General features: G+C 37.1%; 1 protein-coding gene across 1 annotated transcript in view; it reads left to right on the top strand.

The window, feature by feature from the left end:
- LOC140164306 (uncharacterized) overlaps positions 1 to 17,541 on the top strand; it is a 69,123-nt gene that overhangs the window by 6,738 nt on the left and 44,844 nt on the right. The window contains exons 3-9 of the mRNA XM_072187579.1: positions 197 to 282; positions 4,920 to 5,190; positions 7,126 to 7,239; positions 10,457 to 10,621; positions 11,768 to 11,984; positions 15,166 to 15,283; positions 16,217 to 16,345. Coding sequence (XP_072043680.1) covers positions 205 to 282; positions 4,920 to 5,190; positions 7,126 to 7,239; positions 10,457 to 10,621; positions 11,768 to 11,984; positions 15,166 to 15,283; positions 16,217 to 16,345 — 1,092 coding nt within the window. The 5' untranslated portion in view covers positions 197 to 204. The remainder of the gene's footprint in view (positions 1 to 196; positions 283 to 4,919; positions 5,191 to 7,125; positions 7,240 to 10,456; positions 10,622 to 11,767; positions 11,985 to 15,165; positions 15,284 to 16,216; positions 16,346 to 17,541) is intronic.

The following is a 17,541-nucleotide window of genomic DNA, read 5'->3' as shown; positions in this document are numbered from 1 at the left end:
GGTCAAGTGGTACAAGAGGTGTCTGGGTGGTGCAAGGGGTGTCAGGGGGGTGCAAGAGGAGTCCGGATGGGTCGAGTGTCAGAGTGAGTCAAGTAGTGATATGGTTGGTCTTACGGTGTCAGGGTGGGTCAAGTGGTTCAGGGTAGGTCAGGTGGTGTCTTAGCTAAAATTAATGCAAGTTATATTTTCTTTTAAGTTTTCAGAATGCAAAAGAGAAAAATACCTCAAGTCACTCATGTCGAGAGGAGTGCGAGCAAGAGGCAAAAGGAGACACAGCATCAGGTAAGTTATCACTGTGTCATATTGTTGTACAACGTACCTAATTGTTATTAAAGTAGATAGGCTTTCGGGAATCCATAATAAGTTACAGTATTTCTATTATTTATACAAGAGTATAGGGGTAAGGGTAAGTAGGGTTCCATCAATCAAACAATTTTTTTGGGCCTGAGCGAGGCAGCTGCTTAGCGCGGTTATTTATATCTTTGGATCCAAAGATTTCTCATTTAACAGACTTTTTTACCATCATGATTTTGCCCCAAAGGGGCAGTCTGCCAGCCACCTCTTGGTCATACCCTATTCCCTGTCGTAGTTTGACGTCAAAATCAATCAAGTCAGCTGACTCACACTAACTGTGTTCTGAACCACAATCAAATTGATCACAACACAAAGTCAATGGATTGCTAACAGGTGTGCAAACCAAGCATGAACCAGTCACTAAGGTATGACGTATTCAGTATGAATGTGAATGTGCTGTATACAAATATACATGTATATATATACAAATGGCATAACTGTCTGGGGTGTGATCAGTGAACTATCCACATCAGCACATGCCTAATTATGGGACATCAAACCAAAACACACACAAATATGGCAAATTGAGAGCGGCAACGTATCAAAAGCACTTCTAGATAATATTGAAAGAGGCATTTTAGAGATATAAATTTTCATATGACTAAAAGTAAAAACCTAACATTATGACTGGTTTGTATGTGTCAGGGGGTGTGACTAGTTAGTGTATAATCCATCAAACATTCAGCATGATACAGTTGTACTAGTATTACTATTGTCTGGCCAATCTGTGAACATCTTGTGATTGCTAAAAGATAATACAGCCAGCAGCGTGCATTGGAAAAATTTGGCACACGTACAGCAGGGTTCTCGCTAGCTGTTTGAACAATATACCGCTCTGCTCATTGTTCATTTGGAATTGGGCAAAAATGAACCATGGGAGAAGCTTGTCCTTCAGAGGGGATGTTAAGCCATCAGTCTCGTACACCGAGAGCCATATACCTGTACATGTACATCATAGACTAGTCAGTTTCGTAAAGAGTAGGTTGTACCCATGACTATCCCATTCTGTCCCGCTGCTGTTTGGATATTCACAATCTAAGTACTGACTGATAGCATACTGTAAGGTGTCTGGAGGAAGTGATGACCTGATTCTGATATTTGTATAAGCAGCAACGCTATGATCTTGTCACTTTACAAATAAGCACAATATGTATCTATGTATGAAAAGGCTGTTGTATAAAATGCAAATGCAACCAAACTTGTGTGATAGCTGCACAATTGGAACCTTCATGTAAATGCTGTGTTCAACATGCTGCGGTTAGGGGTCATTAGAGGTCAACTTGTAAAATGAGCTAAAAATGAAAAACAGTCTCTTAAGTTAGTCACATGAAGAGTTCCAACAAGGACCTTAAATGAATTGTGGGAAGGGAAACTGACTTTTGATTAATTTTAACCCATGCACATATCAGTGACGTAGCATCATACTCCCAATCATTTTGAAAATTTAGAAAATCCCATATAAACATGGCCAAAAAATGGCTAGTGCCCCTCCCTCCCCCATCAGGCCTGGTGCCCCCCCCTCCCCCAATCATGCAGTGGTGTAGCCACTTATCTCTCTAATCCTTTTACAAAGCAGCATGTTCTTCACTCCAATTACAGAGGAGGAGGTGATTGAAGTTATAAAAAATCTGGATACTAAAATTCTAATCATAAAAAAACTTGCTGATGAATTAAGTATTCCTCTTACATGTATTTTCAATATGTCTTTAAAAAGTGGCACTGTTCAATTCCAGATCAACTATAAATTGCTCGTGTTATTCCAATTCATAAGAAAGAAAGTAAGAATATCTTCACCAATTATAGACCAATTTTAGTTCTGCCAGGATTCTCAAAAATCCTTGAAAGCCCCCAATGGGCTATAGATGTCTGGTAAATGTTTTAAAGGTCAAATTAGGACAGGCAATTTTATTCAAATGAAGGGCAACTCTCAATTTCTAGCTAAGACCCTGACTATCACTGCCATAAATTATGATTAATGAACCCAAATAAATCAAACATCAAATGAGAATACTCGAGCGTCTGTTAATTAAAAAGGGCTAAAAAACAGGGGTGACCATATACAAGATGACACCATTACACAATATTCAGCATTTTACAAATGAAATACAGGTAGGCCTATATCTAATGGGGCGTTAAAATTGATCAGGTCAACTGGTTCATGCTGTGTTCGGACCACAAATATAATTGTCACAACATAAAGTCAATTGGTTGTAAACCATGCCTGAACAACTTGAGTTTCTATAGTATGATGTATATATATGGCGCAATCGATACCATTGATAGCTAACTTATACAGTGATTGATTTTCTTGCTAGGTCAGTGGCCTGACGGTGTTTTTACAATTTAAGATATTTTCCCTAATATTCAAACTAATATAATGAATGCAGCAATTAATATTGCCTATTGTTTATATACTTTCGAAGTATATGGCGCGATAATGTACTCATGCAAATGCATTACGTCAAGATAATCACACTTGCTATGGAGTTATTGCATTTAGCTAAATGCAATAACTCCACGGCGCGTGCGATTATCTTGACTAATGCATTGCACTCGGTTCATTATCCTTATCATAATACACTGGTCCTTTCACATTACTGCCTGGAGTAGTACAGGCAGTGTTGGTAAAAATAAGCTCCACATATTACAAAAACATGCTCTACGGGCAGTTAGTAATAGTGAGTACAGAAGTCATTCAAATCCATCAAATATAATCAACTCAAAATTTTTGACTTAGATGTAAACTTAATATTGGCACATTCATGTATAAATACAGCAACAACTTGTTGCCACCAGCATTTAATAATATGTTTACAACTAATGCAGATAATCATAATTATAACACTAGATATGCTTCTGACTTTGAATATCCTTATAATAAGCTTGAATTTGGCAACAAATCTATTTGCTACCAGGGTTTAAAGATTTGGAACAATATCCCAAATCATGTTAAAAACTCTAAGAAATCTTAACTCTTTTAAATGTTCTGATAAGGACTCTCTTATTTTAGATTACAAAATGTTAGAGTAATGAATTGGAGTCTGGGACTTGACAGGCCTTTGGCTTATTTCTCAGTCCTCCTCCACTATGTTTTCCTGAATTGTACTATATATTTCTTGTGATTTTATTGTGCTTTGCATATAGTGGTAAAATAAATTATGTTATTATGTTATGCTGGGGAGGCAGGGGGGGGGCAATTGCCCCCTCTGGCAAAATTGCCTATTTGGGCCTGCCCCCCCCCCAGTGCAAGGAAAAAAGAGGGAAAAGGAGGGAGAGAGGGGAACAAAGAGGAGACAGGGAGAGGAGGGGAAGAGAGAGAGAGAGAGGGAATCCATACGATATGCAGTACCATACGATTTATATTGTCAATAAGCTTCAATACGTGTAGGCCCTATCGTCGTTTTTGACCTCTCGAAGGCAAAGCAACGGGCGCTGAAACAGTGGCGAAGCTGCAGGGAGTAAGGGGCAAAAACAGTCTATTTGGGCCCCCGCCCCCCTGCAGGGAAAAAAGAGAACTACATGTATAGGAGGCAGAGAGAGGAAAAAGAGAGGGGGAAGGGAAGAGGGAGAGTCGGAGAAAGAGGAAATCCATACGATATGTACGTAGTTCCATGATGATCCCAGGATCGTTTTTGACTTCTTGAAGGCAAAGAAATAGAAAGCTGTTGAAATGCTAATTGCACAAAAAGCACATACATGTAGGCCTATAGTAACTTGACGAGTAAAATAAAACAATAAAATGGCCAACCCAAAAAGAAAAAAAAAGTTGAAAAAGGTGGTCGAGAAGGCTGTGTGCGACACAAAATTGGCCGTTTACCATTGAGCTATATTTCAAACGCATGGCTTGATTCGGCCAGATGGGCCCGGACCCAGGGCCCCAAAAATGTTCCCTTTTAGCCCCAAAACACCATGTTTTGGGCCCAAATATGGTAACATTGCAAAATTTTGCATGCTTTGTATGCACTGGCCTTTACAAAGCAAAATTCACTTTTATTTGAGGCTAAAATTGTCAGAAATTGGAAATTTTGGTGGTCATACAGGAAATTTTTTAGCCATGAAATTAGTAAGAATTATGACCAAAATTCATTTCTATTGAGACCAAATTAGTTATAAAAAAAGCAAACTTGTGGAGTGCGCAGTTTCTTTGAAAAAGTAATAATCCAGTTTGTCATTTTCCCTCTTGGATTGCAAAATCTAAACTTAATTATTTCCTTTTTGTTTTTCTTTGATATTTTTACTCTGAAAGTACACTTTTTGATGGGGGGGGGGTGTTGCACCAGAGCAGCACCACCTGCACCTACCCCCATTTTTGTTTGGTGGATTTGGGCCCCACCCCATATAGGCTTGCCCCCCCATTATCACCTAGCTGTTCTTGTTCTTTTCACTCCAAAATACCTTGGGCCAGAAATCTTAAGTTTGGCATGATTTTGCCCAACAGAAAAATCCTAAGCTAAAAGACTGTCACAGTTTAAAATTCTTTTTTATTCCAAGTGTGATCAATCACAATCTGAATTTGTTGCTTTTTTTTCTTTTTTGGCATTTTCTATTTATTTCTGTAATAACAGGGCCAGCAGCATCAAGCTGTGGCAAACCAAAATCTTCAACAGCTAGGAACAACAGGTAACACAACTCGGCAGCAGCCAGAATCAGCTGCTGACCTAGAGAAACGCAAGATGATCCAACAACAGCTTGTGTTGCTACTACATGCACAGAAGTGTCAACAACGGGAGAACCAAGCCAATGGAGAAATCAGACTATGTGCTCTCCCTCACTGCCGCACATTTAAAAATGTGCTGAATCACATGCCCAATTGCCAAGCAGGAAAGTCCTGTAAAGGTAGGGTATCTTTACATGTATATACCTGCTTGCATACAAATACCACCATTAGGCCCTATTAAAAAAAACTTAGAGATTGTGCCAATTGACCAATTGCTGTAAATCACAACACTTGGATAAAAAAAGGAAAATAGTTGAAATAGATGAAAAGTCAAATGCAAAACACAGAACCCATCAATTATGAAGTATCCTGGAAAGATATTTTACCAGTAGAATTGGTGAAAGCAAAATCAGTTCAGATTTGAGCCTTGTGCCTATATAGAAATTATTTAACTTTACAGAGCACAAAATTAGAACAGCCTAGCTCTCATCGTAACAATCAATAATCACATAAGGACTTAAGATTTAATAACCATCTATTAAGGATTTGGGAATGATCCAGGATTTAAGAAAATGGGGTCTGCAGAGCAGTACATAGTATACTGCATGACCCATTTTGGTGTTGTAGTCTAGAAAATGTTGCAAAAATGTGTGTCAAAATCAGCCATCATGCTAACTTTTTGACTGTCAACGCCCGAATATATATATAAGAATGATGTGATTGGAAGTGAACATAAGCTGCAGATTTCCTCTTCCTTTTTTGTTCTTTCTTTCTCTCTGCATGCATGTCTGTCCGTCTTTTCCTTTTTCAAAACCCTCAAAAAGGTGGATGTGAGTGGTCCAACCCCTCCCCTGGATCCACCCTTGAAGACTTTTATGAATCATTTATGTTAGTGAAATACGCCCCTGGTGATTGTAAGATTGAGTCTGTATTTGAAGAGCTTTTTGTTGCAAAACCCCCTTACATCCACTTTTGACTTTTTGAGAAAAACGGCTTTTTTTAATTGTGCAAGTATTACTTGTTCGATTTGATTCAATTTGGGTTCGGATAGAGTGTTGATGAATAGAAACTAAAAGAATAGGTTTGGTACAGTTTTCAAGCTTTCCTATTTATTTTATTATTTCTTTAATATCATGCCTTTTGTGGATGTAAGGGCTTTTGCAACAAAATAAATTTACTCCTTTTCTAGAAACCACTTTTGCATTCAAATTTGAGCCCATTTATTTGCACTACTTTATGTAAATTGACTAATGCTTTCAAAATCAAAAAGAAAAATTGAATTAACTTTTTTAATTATGAATTTTTGATTAAATCGGCAAAATGACAATTTTTTTGAGCATTTCCGATGCTACAGCTTTCATTAATTACAATGATTTTTTTTCAAACATAGTGACCCCAAAATAGTTCCTTTTGGTTTTAATAGTTAAAGGACATTCAAGGCTACTCTTATACATCAAAAAATTATTTTCCTAAAATTTTATATTCATTTTAATGTCAGATTTCCGTATATTCCCCAAGATTTCCCAAACGGGAAATATACGATAGAAGGGGTATGAAGGTCAACCACCAAAATGTGTATTTTTACCCACACTATAATGTTATGCAAATAACTCAATTTCAGCCAGTTGGATGTAATGGCTTTTGCTACATAGCTCTTCAAATACGCATGCTTGGATTTTACGGCTTAATATCCGACAACATTTTGCTTGCTAGTTTGGATACTCAAGACGAGTATCTTGCCGGACTGGCCATAAAAATCATCCTGGATGAATCCATGTTGAAATGAAAGTCCCCCTTTCTTCAAATTGTTGCCCACTCTTAACTCACTTCCCTAACAAAATAGTTCAAGGCACTGAGAAAAGTGGCACATTCCCCTTGCTTTTACTCTAAAGGAGACATGTGGAAAACAGAGCTATCTATGAGGATGTAATGCCTTTATCGTTTTACAAATGCAACAAACTTGTTTGATTCCAATTAAGTGTAAGATATGTAAACATTACAAATATGCCAAAAAATCAAATTTAATTGAAAAGGTCATACATTAAGTGTTTGAACATTGTTATAATCTAACCTTGATTACCATGTGGTTAACATACTTCTCTCTCCAATTCTAGTTGCACATTGTGCTTCATCAAGACAAATCATTTCCCACTGGAAAAATTGCACTCGCAGTGACTGTCCAGTATGCTTGCCCTTAAAAAATGCTTCTGACAGGCGGTCACAGCAAGGTAAGTGAAAGATTGAATGTTCATGAAAAAATGTTAATCTTCTCGTTGTAGTAAATCTGAATGATTGGGACTTTCCCAGACCTGCACTCTCCTTTAATAATTTTCTTGTAGACAGTCCAAAAACCCCACTGGCCTTCAACTAGATACTAGTACATAGTAACAGCCCTTAGATTTAATTAAATTGGTATTTTCAAAAATTTTTTAAAAGACACGATGACAAATTGAAGAAACAAAATATAAACAAGTTGCCCACACAGGTTTTTGGATTTCCCCTGTGCCATTTTAATATTCCATGTCATAGATTGAGTTCATGTAGTAGTGTGTTAAAACAACGGGAACCATCACAATTTGTTTGTTTGTTACTGTCAGACTTGTTTACTCCAGTGATTTATTAAAGACGTAAATTGCTTCCAGGTTGAACTGCTGATTGTAAACTATTTCTTACTTGTTTTTCTTTTCTTTCCTTTTTCCTTGTTTTAATGTTTTTGAACACAAATATTAAATTAAAATAAAAGCAACATGCAAAAAACGGCTCCCAGATGATAAAAGAACCTAAAACTTCAGTGATACTTGTCCATGTGATAAGTCATAGAAAACTATTCTTGCAAGGAAAACAGGAGGACCCCAATGCAGAGGATGCCCAAAGACTTTGTGGGAATAAAAAAAACCATTAAAAGCCATGTTGGTGAAGTACAGATACATGTAGAAGGATTATAAACAAAGGGAAACTAAACAGAAAGAGCTTCATCTCAGTTGCGGATATATTATGCTAAGATAATGCTAGTCTCAACTTCATAACTCAAAATTGCTCAAATGTTGTTAGAAATTACACCAAGGTATTCCTCTGGTCATAAGGATTTAGAAAAAGTATAGTTACTAAGTATATTATTGTATCTATCTGTGACTAACTTTTTATTCAAGATTGGAAAAGGGTGAATTACATATATTGCACAGGGGTATAAAAATACAAAAGCTAAACAATAAATGACATATACATATAATTTAACAGTATTTTTAAACAAAGACACTTAAAATGAAAGCAACCTTCCTTGCTCACTCGCTCATACAAGCCATCACTCGCATGTGCATGTGCATGTTTTAGTGCATGTTTTTGGCACAGTCAGTGTGTTGGCATTACGGAGAGTCCTTCTGACTCGCTCAGAAAGAGTTTTGGCAAAGTCCAAACAGATTTTGTCACAACATAATCGGAGCTCAGAAATATCACATGTGATAAGTGCTTCTTGGTAAGAAATATATTGAAAACCCATAATGATCTTTCACACCCTTTTCTGTATGCACTCTAAAACGTAATGTTGGGGTGCCATACAGTCACAGCATATTCAAGAAGAGGGTAAATAAAACTGACACCAGATAATGTATACTTAGACAATAATGCCTTAGTGTACTGAGCATGAAAAGGCATCCATTTGCACATTTAATGGTGTCATCTGTGTGATTGTCTCACTTGTGGTTACTAGCAATTTTAACACCCAGGATCTTTACCACATCAGTGCTCTGCAAATTCTGACCACACAAAGGTGACATCCATATACATGCTCTTGGATGCGTTCAATTTCATATGATTGTCAGTGACCCAATTGTTAAATTTGTCCATGTCACACTGGATGGTACTCTCCTGGCCAACGAATGTATTCTCATCCAGAGTGCCCTGTGGGACCCCTCCCATGAGTTCACTCCACTCTGTTACACATTGGACTCTCCATGGTAGGACTGTGGGTCTAGCCCATTTTTAGCAACTTGGGGATGGCAATATGTGACGTGTCACATCAAAAGGAGACACTTTTGGGCAGGATCGTAAATGGAGAAATAGCCAAAAATCTGCCCGGGGAGATTTTTTCACAATTTGGGTTTGTTGCGAATTTGTGATGTTATTAGTGTTTAAAGATATTGTCTGATAGTTTCAGACCGGAATATAGCTGGCATCTTGTTTTTTTCGAGGCATTTTTCTAGGTAATTCCTAATCTCAACATTGTCAATAATATTTTTAAAGGCCGATATCTCAATTTCCAATTTTATAATACTATGACTTACGCACTCAATATCTTCGCTTAGTGTCCGATTTCATTGGGGAAAACAGCATTGTGGAGCAAAATATCTCTATATTTAAGATATGTTAAAACCTCAAAATTGATAACCTGCCCAAAAGTGTCTCCTTTTGACATGACACGTCACATATTATGATCCACCTGATCAAACACTTTACTGAAATCAGTAATACAAGACATGCTTTTTGGTTGATCTGCATGCTTTATAATGTTATTCATTAGTTTGACTAAATAATGAGTTATGGATCTCCCTTTACGGTTTCCCTGAAAGATTTGGCCACTTTGGCAAATTGATCTGTTTTGAAACAGGTCTGAGTTGGTTCCATATAGGTGGGATATTCTTAGGTATGGGCACCACAATTGCATGCTTCCACTGGACCGGTACTGATCTTTCTTGAAAAGAAGCATTATGATAGTGGGTCAACAGCACATTGAGCTCGAAAGGGAACTCACAGATCAATTTTGCGGGTATTCCATCTTGAACCCCTGCCTTTTTTCTATCGATCTTAGAGAGTTTGGCACAAACTTCTCAGGGGTAAATCTCTGTGAGTTTTTCAGGAGCTGGTTAATAGGCAGGTAAATCTGATGTGTCCAAAGCTTTGATATCTTTACCAATTGAGACAAAATAATTATTCCGGATCCGGAGTTATTTGCTGAAAGGTTGAAAGTCACCTTTAGGATAAAATTTGGACTAGTCAAAATTTGAAAAAATGTCCTGATTTGCCCCAAAATAGTATTATTTGTCTTTTGTAAACAAATAAAGAAAGAAAGAATAATTTGCTATATACGTATATAGCAGGGATGTTTTGTTAACTTCGAGCATGGTGAAAAGGGCAATGCCTATTGAATCCTGAGACCTTCTTTTTCAAGGTCCATGCCTTGACTTCTTTTTCAAGGTCCATGCCTTGACCTATTTGGTGAGTACTTGTGTAGTGCAAACATCCTGGCTTTGGCAAACTATTCTTTATTTGAATATAAACTTTCTTTATTTCTTTCTTTAGAAATCTTGCTTTGTAATATGTGATTTTGATTGATTGGCTTATTTCCAACATTTCCAACCAACAAAATGACAACATACTGACACATTTTGTCTGATCACAGATACTATGACTATCATGATATGATTGTGCTGTCTTAATTCTGTTTTTTAGCTCTGCGTGCTAGCATGGCAATGGATCCGAATACTCTGCAAACACCGACCTCAATCAGTACAGGGCAGGTTGACCAGATTAGCATGCAGAGAGCGTACCAGGCACTTGGAATACCCTACAATGGCAAAAATCAAACACAACCACCGGGGATGCCACAGGCACTCAGTAAGTTAAGATTCACTCAAGCAGGTCACAGTACTTGTAAATTTGGCTTAACATTGAAAAGCAGATGCATTAAAAAAGTATCACTATGTGTATAATGCAGTATGTATACTCAATTTATCTATTGTGGATGAATACATTTCTGTTGTGTTGCGAGATCTGATAGCAACATTTGCACAGTAATTTTTTGGGACATGAGAGCACATCAGACATATCAAATTGCGTTCTGAGTATGAGGAATGTCCTTCTGATATCAAATTTGCGATATAAAACAAATTTTATGGCAAAATATTCAAAATTGATATTTTTGACATTTAATAGCTCTTGAAGTAAACTTCATAAATCTTATGATATATACTTAACGTGTATATGCAGCTGGGAGGAAAAGTTGTCCTTAATTTAAAAAATTTGACCTTTCGTATTGAAGATATATTTTTTTCAAAAAGACCTGCAAATTTGTAGTCTTTTGAGAAACTTTATGTATATATCTTTAATACGAGAAGTCAAAATTTTCAATTGATTGTCGACTTTTCATTCCAGCCACATAGACTATAAGTATACATGTCATTAGATTTATAAATTTACTTCGAGGACTGCTAAATATCAAAAATAAAAAAGATCAATTTTTAATAATTAAAAATGATTTGATATCATAAGGACATTCCTCATATTCAGAATGCAATTTGATATGTCTGATGTGCTCTCATGTCCCACAATGAATACTGTGCAAATGTTGCTATCCGATTCCTTAATTCAGTTCTGCTTGCAATTTAAAGGTGCCCATGTTATTTTATAAAGAGACAGCCACACATTCTTTATAGTTATGGGACATTTGTATCCCTGTCATTTCATGTTGAGAATTTTACAATTAAATATTTTTGTACTATCCAGTTGGGTATAACTGAATCAAATTACTATCAGTTGTTGAGCTCCTAAGTTTGTCAATTAATGTGGCGCATGCAGGTATCGACTTATCAATAATTTGCACTTACGGCTCTCTTGCTTGGAATTGCCCATGTATATCATCTAGCAGTTGCTCTTATTTTATATATTGGACCTTTTCCCTTGATTTCCAGGATTGTTGTCACTTTGTAATATGTGATTTTGATTGATTGGCTTATTTTCAACCTTTCTCCCCTGATATAATAGGTAGAAGTAATGGCACTGATGCAGATGTGACAGCAGGTCTAAACATATCCAGTAACCTGGATACCAGTGGGCTTGGCAGCTTGGCCAACTTGTCCAGCTTGACAGGTGGATCAATGCCAGGTGGTCTGCCTTATTTGGCGGTGCCTGCCACTGGCCCGGCACAGCCATGGCATCAGGACGTGAGCCAGGATTTGAGGAACCACCTAGTATATAAACTGTAAGTTGCAGTGATGCAAGTTTAGTTCCGTCATCATTACATGTATATCTGTATCATCACTACTGATGATTGCCGACAAAGATGAACTCCATGCTCTCAGCTTAAGTATAAAGTTTCAAGTTTTCAGTACTACCTTCCAAATTAATGGGAAATTAAAAATGTGCAAACAATATGTTGTTTTGTAAGTGAATGATTAAACTTTTATTCACAACACATAAATTTGCTCACTTGAAATGTTTGATTGTTGAGACTACAACCTTCTTCAGCAGAATGATCCAGTTTGTTGAACAATTTGACGACTCTTGACTTGTCAGAACTGGATCGGTAGACTCTTGATAAATTGTAGCACCCCCTCCTTATTCAAAGAAGGTTGGTTAGCCCAGATGTGAATGGCCTCTTTGACTCCTCTTTCAAAGTACCATGGTTCTCCGTCAAATGGATCTGCGCTTTCTCTAGGCCCATGTGATGTACTGGAGACTTTATATGTAGGTAGGTGCTGAGATACCTTGGATGAGGTTGAGCTAGGCCGCCTATATGCCCAAGGAATCATGTGTTTAGAGATCATCCTGTCTCTCATATGTATGATTCTGAGCAGGGGCCCGGGTGGTCTGAGCGCATGCGCGGATTTAGAGGGGGCGCAGCCGGCCTGTGCCCCCCCCCTTTTGGCGGATCCCAAAAAATAAAAAAGAAGAAAAGAAAGAGAAGGGAAGGAGGAAAAGAAATGAGGAAAAGAAAAGAAAGGAAAAAAGAAAAGAAAGAAAAAAGAAAACTGAACAATGTAAAAAGAAAGATAGAAAATCTTTGGGCCTATAGCCTAATAAATCTGTAGTGAGTATCATACACCGGGTGGCACTCTCCAGGCGCTGGATTCAGGGGCAGCGCCCCCCTCCCAAAAAAAAAAAAAGAGGAGAGAAGAGAAGAGAAAGAGGGAAAAAAGAAATGAGAAAAGGAGAAGTGGAAAAGTTAAATTGCACGTAATTAGTAGGCCTATGCCAAAATAAACCACACAGTAGCTCACAGTCTGGTCTATCAGAAGTAGGCCCTATAATACTAGTATATAGGCCTGTGATTCTTTTAGGCAGTGCTTGTTGATTACTGCTGGTCCGTCGATGATGCAGGGCCCGTCACATTTTGTCATTAAAGTCAGTATTAATACAGACTCCATGCTGACTTCGATCCATGCATACTTTAAATCTCCGAGTCTTAGGCCTATAAAGTGTCAGTGTAACATTTGGCAAATTGAATTCGGGCCCGGTTTTGTTTTAAAAAGCAACGGTATACTCTCGTATATGCACCAAATGGCTTCAGTTGGACCTTTCCAAATTTCAGAGGGGGAACATCAGACACCCCATAGACAACTGCCCGGTTTTTTTTTCGCTTAAACTCAAATTTTACACAATAATAGTGCCAAAATGGTCCACCAAATGGCTTCAATTAGGTTTTCATCTTGCAAAAGTTTCCCATTTCTGAGGGGCATCCCCCTCAGACCCCCCTGTGTCGTGTGCAATGTTATGGTTACATATAAAGCAATAATTTATATACAAAAGAGGTCAAAAGCGTGTCCACGAATGGCTTCAATTGGGCCGTCTTTTTGAAAATTTTAGGCTTTTTCAAACTCAAATTTTACACAATAATAGTGCCAAAATGGTCCACCAAATGGCTTCAATTGGGTCTTCATTTTCCAAAAGTTTCTCACTTCTGAGGGGGCACATCACCCCTCAGACACCCCCCTGTGTCGCGCAAAGTGCTCTGGGATGCCCGCTTGAGGCCATTTCTTACATTTTATAATTTTCAGGAGTGCCCCCCCCCTTCTCAAAATCCTGGATCCGCCCCTGTCTGAGCGTGACAAGGAATCCGATATACGGGATTGGTAATGTCCGTTTTGTCTTAGGAATAAATATCACACAGTACACAATGTTATAGGAAGCTAAAAATTAATATAATTTTGAGTAATTTCCACACAAAACCTGAAAGAATTCATTGAGCCCATAAATTTGGATTCTTAATTCAGATATACATTCCTCATTGTTATGATTGCAAGTCTATTTTTGAGCATGCACTAATAGGTAATAATATTATAATTATGAACAATTTTTCCTGCAATCAATCTACACTTTAAATGTTGAAAGAATATATGTTATTTTTTGTTAACTACTTTTTATACCTTTTAGCTGGGATTCTACATGGGTCTTTATTTTGTGCAACATTGGGGCCTATGTTATTTACTTTAATTAATATAAGAATTGGCAAAATGAACTTTTTAATTATATTTGGGAAATAATGTCAATATAATTCAGAGTTGGCCATATATTTCCAAGTTCTAGTAAATTCATTTACTGGCGGATGGAAAATACCAACATATACCACAGAGATGCCACAAAATGGCATCTCTCATACCGGAAATTGTTTACAGATTTTAGTTATTTTTTGGGTCATTTCCAAAAACAAACAAAAAACCGGCCGACCGACCGACCCTACATGAAAGGTCCGTCCGCCCGTAGAACAGGGTTTCTTTTTCTTGTCGCCTAAAAGTTCAAAACATTTTTTCACTATTCTACCAAATAAAAATATTACCTTTCCCATTTAATTTTACTGCTTTTTTCATACCTAGGAGTAATGGTAAGTGATAATTACGGTAGTATAAGATTTTTAAATGTCCAAAGTGAAATATAATATGGTATACAATTTTTCTTGAAAGTTGCTACATGTACATGATTACTATGCTAATATTGGCATAAGATGTCCTGTGTATGAGTGTTTCAAGTTTATCACAACTTTTATATAGGGCTTAATAACTAAAAATGTTATAATTGTTAAGAAAAAGGAAAAACTGCATGCAAAAGGTTTAAATTTGGAAACATCACAAAAGGTCAAGTCATGATAAAAAGAGCCATTAAAGGTCCATTTAGGGGAGGGTAAAGTCCAAAATGTTTGCAAAAATAGGTCTACATTTCTGAAACTCCAAATGACTGGATGCAGTAAATTATTTTCTCTAATTTGAGGGCAAAAATAAATGTAATCACCCACCCAGTAAATTATCCTCATTTACCTCCTGAAGGTCAAAGGTCATTTGAGGATAACTTGTAAAATAGGCTGAAAATGAATAAAAAACATGTCTCATATCTTCAGACAACCTATCTGGGACCATCGACCCTATTTTTATTTGCACTCTCTGTTCCAGAGTGCAAGCAATATTCCCCAGTCCGGATCCAGCAGCCATGAGAGATAAACGCATGGGTAATATAGTGGCATATGCCCGCAAGGTGGAAAAAGACATGTATGAGCAAGCTAGCAGCAGGGTAAGTTTTAACTAATGTAAAATTGTGTTACATACAGGCTATCACTTTATTGCTAACAATCTATTTTGTATACCAGTTTGGAAATTACATTAAAGGGGGTACTACACCCCTGCCCATATTTGTGCCTATTTTTGCATTTTTCTCAAAAATTATAGCGCATTGGTGACAAGTAAGATATGTATATAGGGGCAAGGACTACAACTACTGTACTGGAAATTTGATATCAGCACAGACAACAGTTGTGGAGTTACAGTCAAAAATGAGGGAAAACCAATATTTGATCAATAAATCAATAACTACTTACGTTGAGTTGCTGAATTTTCAGTGCAGTAGTTGTACTATAATATACATATCTTACTTGCCACCAATGCGCTGTAATTTTTGAGAAAAATGCAAAAATAGGCACAAAATTGACCAGGGGTGTAGTACCCCCTTAAGCAGCCAACAGAAATTATCTTACAAAAATAACTGATATTGTTATAATTGAACAGCACTTTTAAGAACTTGCTCAGACCACCACTTACAGAATGATTGACAACAGTGATGGAAGTTGTGTTTCCCAACCTATAAAAAATTGGAATATGCTTCACAAATTTGAAGAATTAAATTTCTTGTGGACTGGGCTTGGCATTTACTGGGTATGAAGTAACTGGCATGACGGCAACATGCCATAATTGAGCAAGTTTTGACATGTAGCCATTTTAATTCATGCTTTAAATTCACACTGTGTGGTTCTAATTTGGCAAGTGGTAGACTGTAGGAGTTCAATTGTTTTTTTACACCAAGACAATTTTCTTTATTCAACCATATTTTTGGTGTTGTTAATTTCATGAATCTTTGTATATTTTTAACATAGATGATCATATTAAGAAAAAGTATTTGAAGAACATACTAGGCATTTTGTAATCTCATTTGCACATTTTCCACCAACAGGACGAATATTATCATTTAATTGCTGAAAAAATCTGGAAAATACAAAAGGAACTTGAAGAAAAACGGCAAAAGAGGGTTCACAACCAGCAGGGAATTGGAGCAGCAGCCATTGCAGGAGATGTAAACAAAGTAAGCAGTGCAAATGCCCAATCACAATTAGGCAACAAAAGCCCTGCATGGAAACAGGAGTGGTGTTTTGGTGGGTCGGTGGGTGCATTTTGTGTTGCCTATTACATGTAATGTTCTTGGAGACACTTATGGGTATATACGAGGGTTGGACAGGGTCTTAGCTAGCCACCCGTCTGGTCGTCATTTTAGACAGGGAGTTTGATCCTGGGACGGGCAAAATTAATGCCTTTGAGAGATAAAAAAATCAGGACTCAGTGGGGATTGAACCCCAGTTGCTGGATTGCCGGTCCAGAGTCTTAACCACTGCACTACCTGAGTTCACATTTGTTACTCGGGCAATCTCAACTCAAAGTCCTCATGATAAGTCTCTCACTGTGTCTAACCAGTCAATTATAATATTTAATAATGAAGAAGGAGGCGGCCTATATGCTTAACCCTAGCTGGGCGTAAGACAATTTTCTTGGGCTTGCATCATTTATTTCCGATCCTCGCATTTTGTGTGTTGTATTGTCATGAAAAAATTTTAGTTAAAATATGCAAAAAAAATGTTGTAGATTTTAGTGCAATATAGAAATGCTTTTCCTCTGGTTTGCGACCGGTTATTGTTCAGTGCTTCTTTAGAAGTGTCCATATGTAGAGAGGGCTTAGGTAGAATACGTTAGGGTCAATTTAAAGGAAGTCTCTGACAATCACAACATTATGCCTCATATATGTTAGAAAATAATCATCAAGCACGAATCACATGATTTATTTAAAACAAACTCATCTTGACATGCAATATTCACAATTCTCTCGCTAAAATTGTCTAGGGCAATCATGTTGTGGTTATTTGTGCTCAATTGTCATCAGCCTTCATTGTATTACCCCATGTTTTACTGGGATGTAATTGCCCCAGACAATTTTGGTGCCCTGGAATTTTGAATATTGCGTGTTGAGAGATGGCTGTTTTATTTGTTTTTATGGTCAATATGAGTTTGTTTTAAATAAAACCACATGATTCGTATGCGTGATAATTATTTTTCCCTTTCTAACATAAAAGGCATAATGTTGTGATTGCCAGAGACTTCCTTTAATGTTATTAGAGGTCATTTGTCAAAATCTTTAAAAAATGTTATGCACCTTTGTCTACATTTTGATGCAACTTCATTAGAAGTGCTCAAGAATTTGATTCCCATTTCCATTGTTTAAGGCCTCTC

The sequence above is a fragment of the Amphiura filiformis genome, chromosome 11 (genome assembly GCF_039555335.1).
Source record: "Amphiura filiformis chromosome 11, Afil_fr2py, whole genome shotgun sequence".
In the NCBI taxonomy this organism is placed as follows: domain Eukaryota; kingdom Metazoa; phylum Echinodermata; class Ophiuroidea; order Amphilepidida; family Amphiuridae; genus Amphiura; species Amphiura filiformis.
The sequence above is the reverse complement of the archived record's forward strand: the minus strand, read 5'-3'. Positions and strand labels throughout refer to the sequence as shown.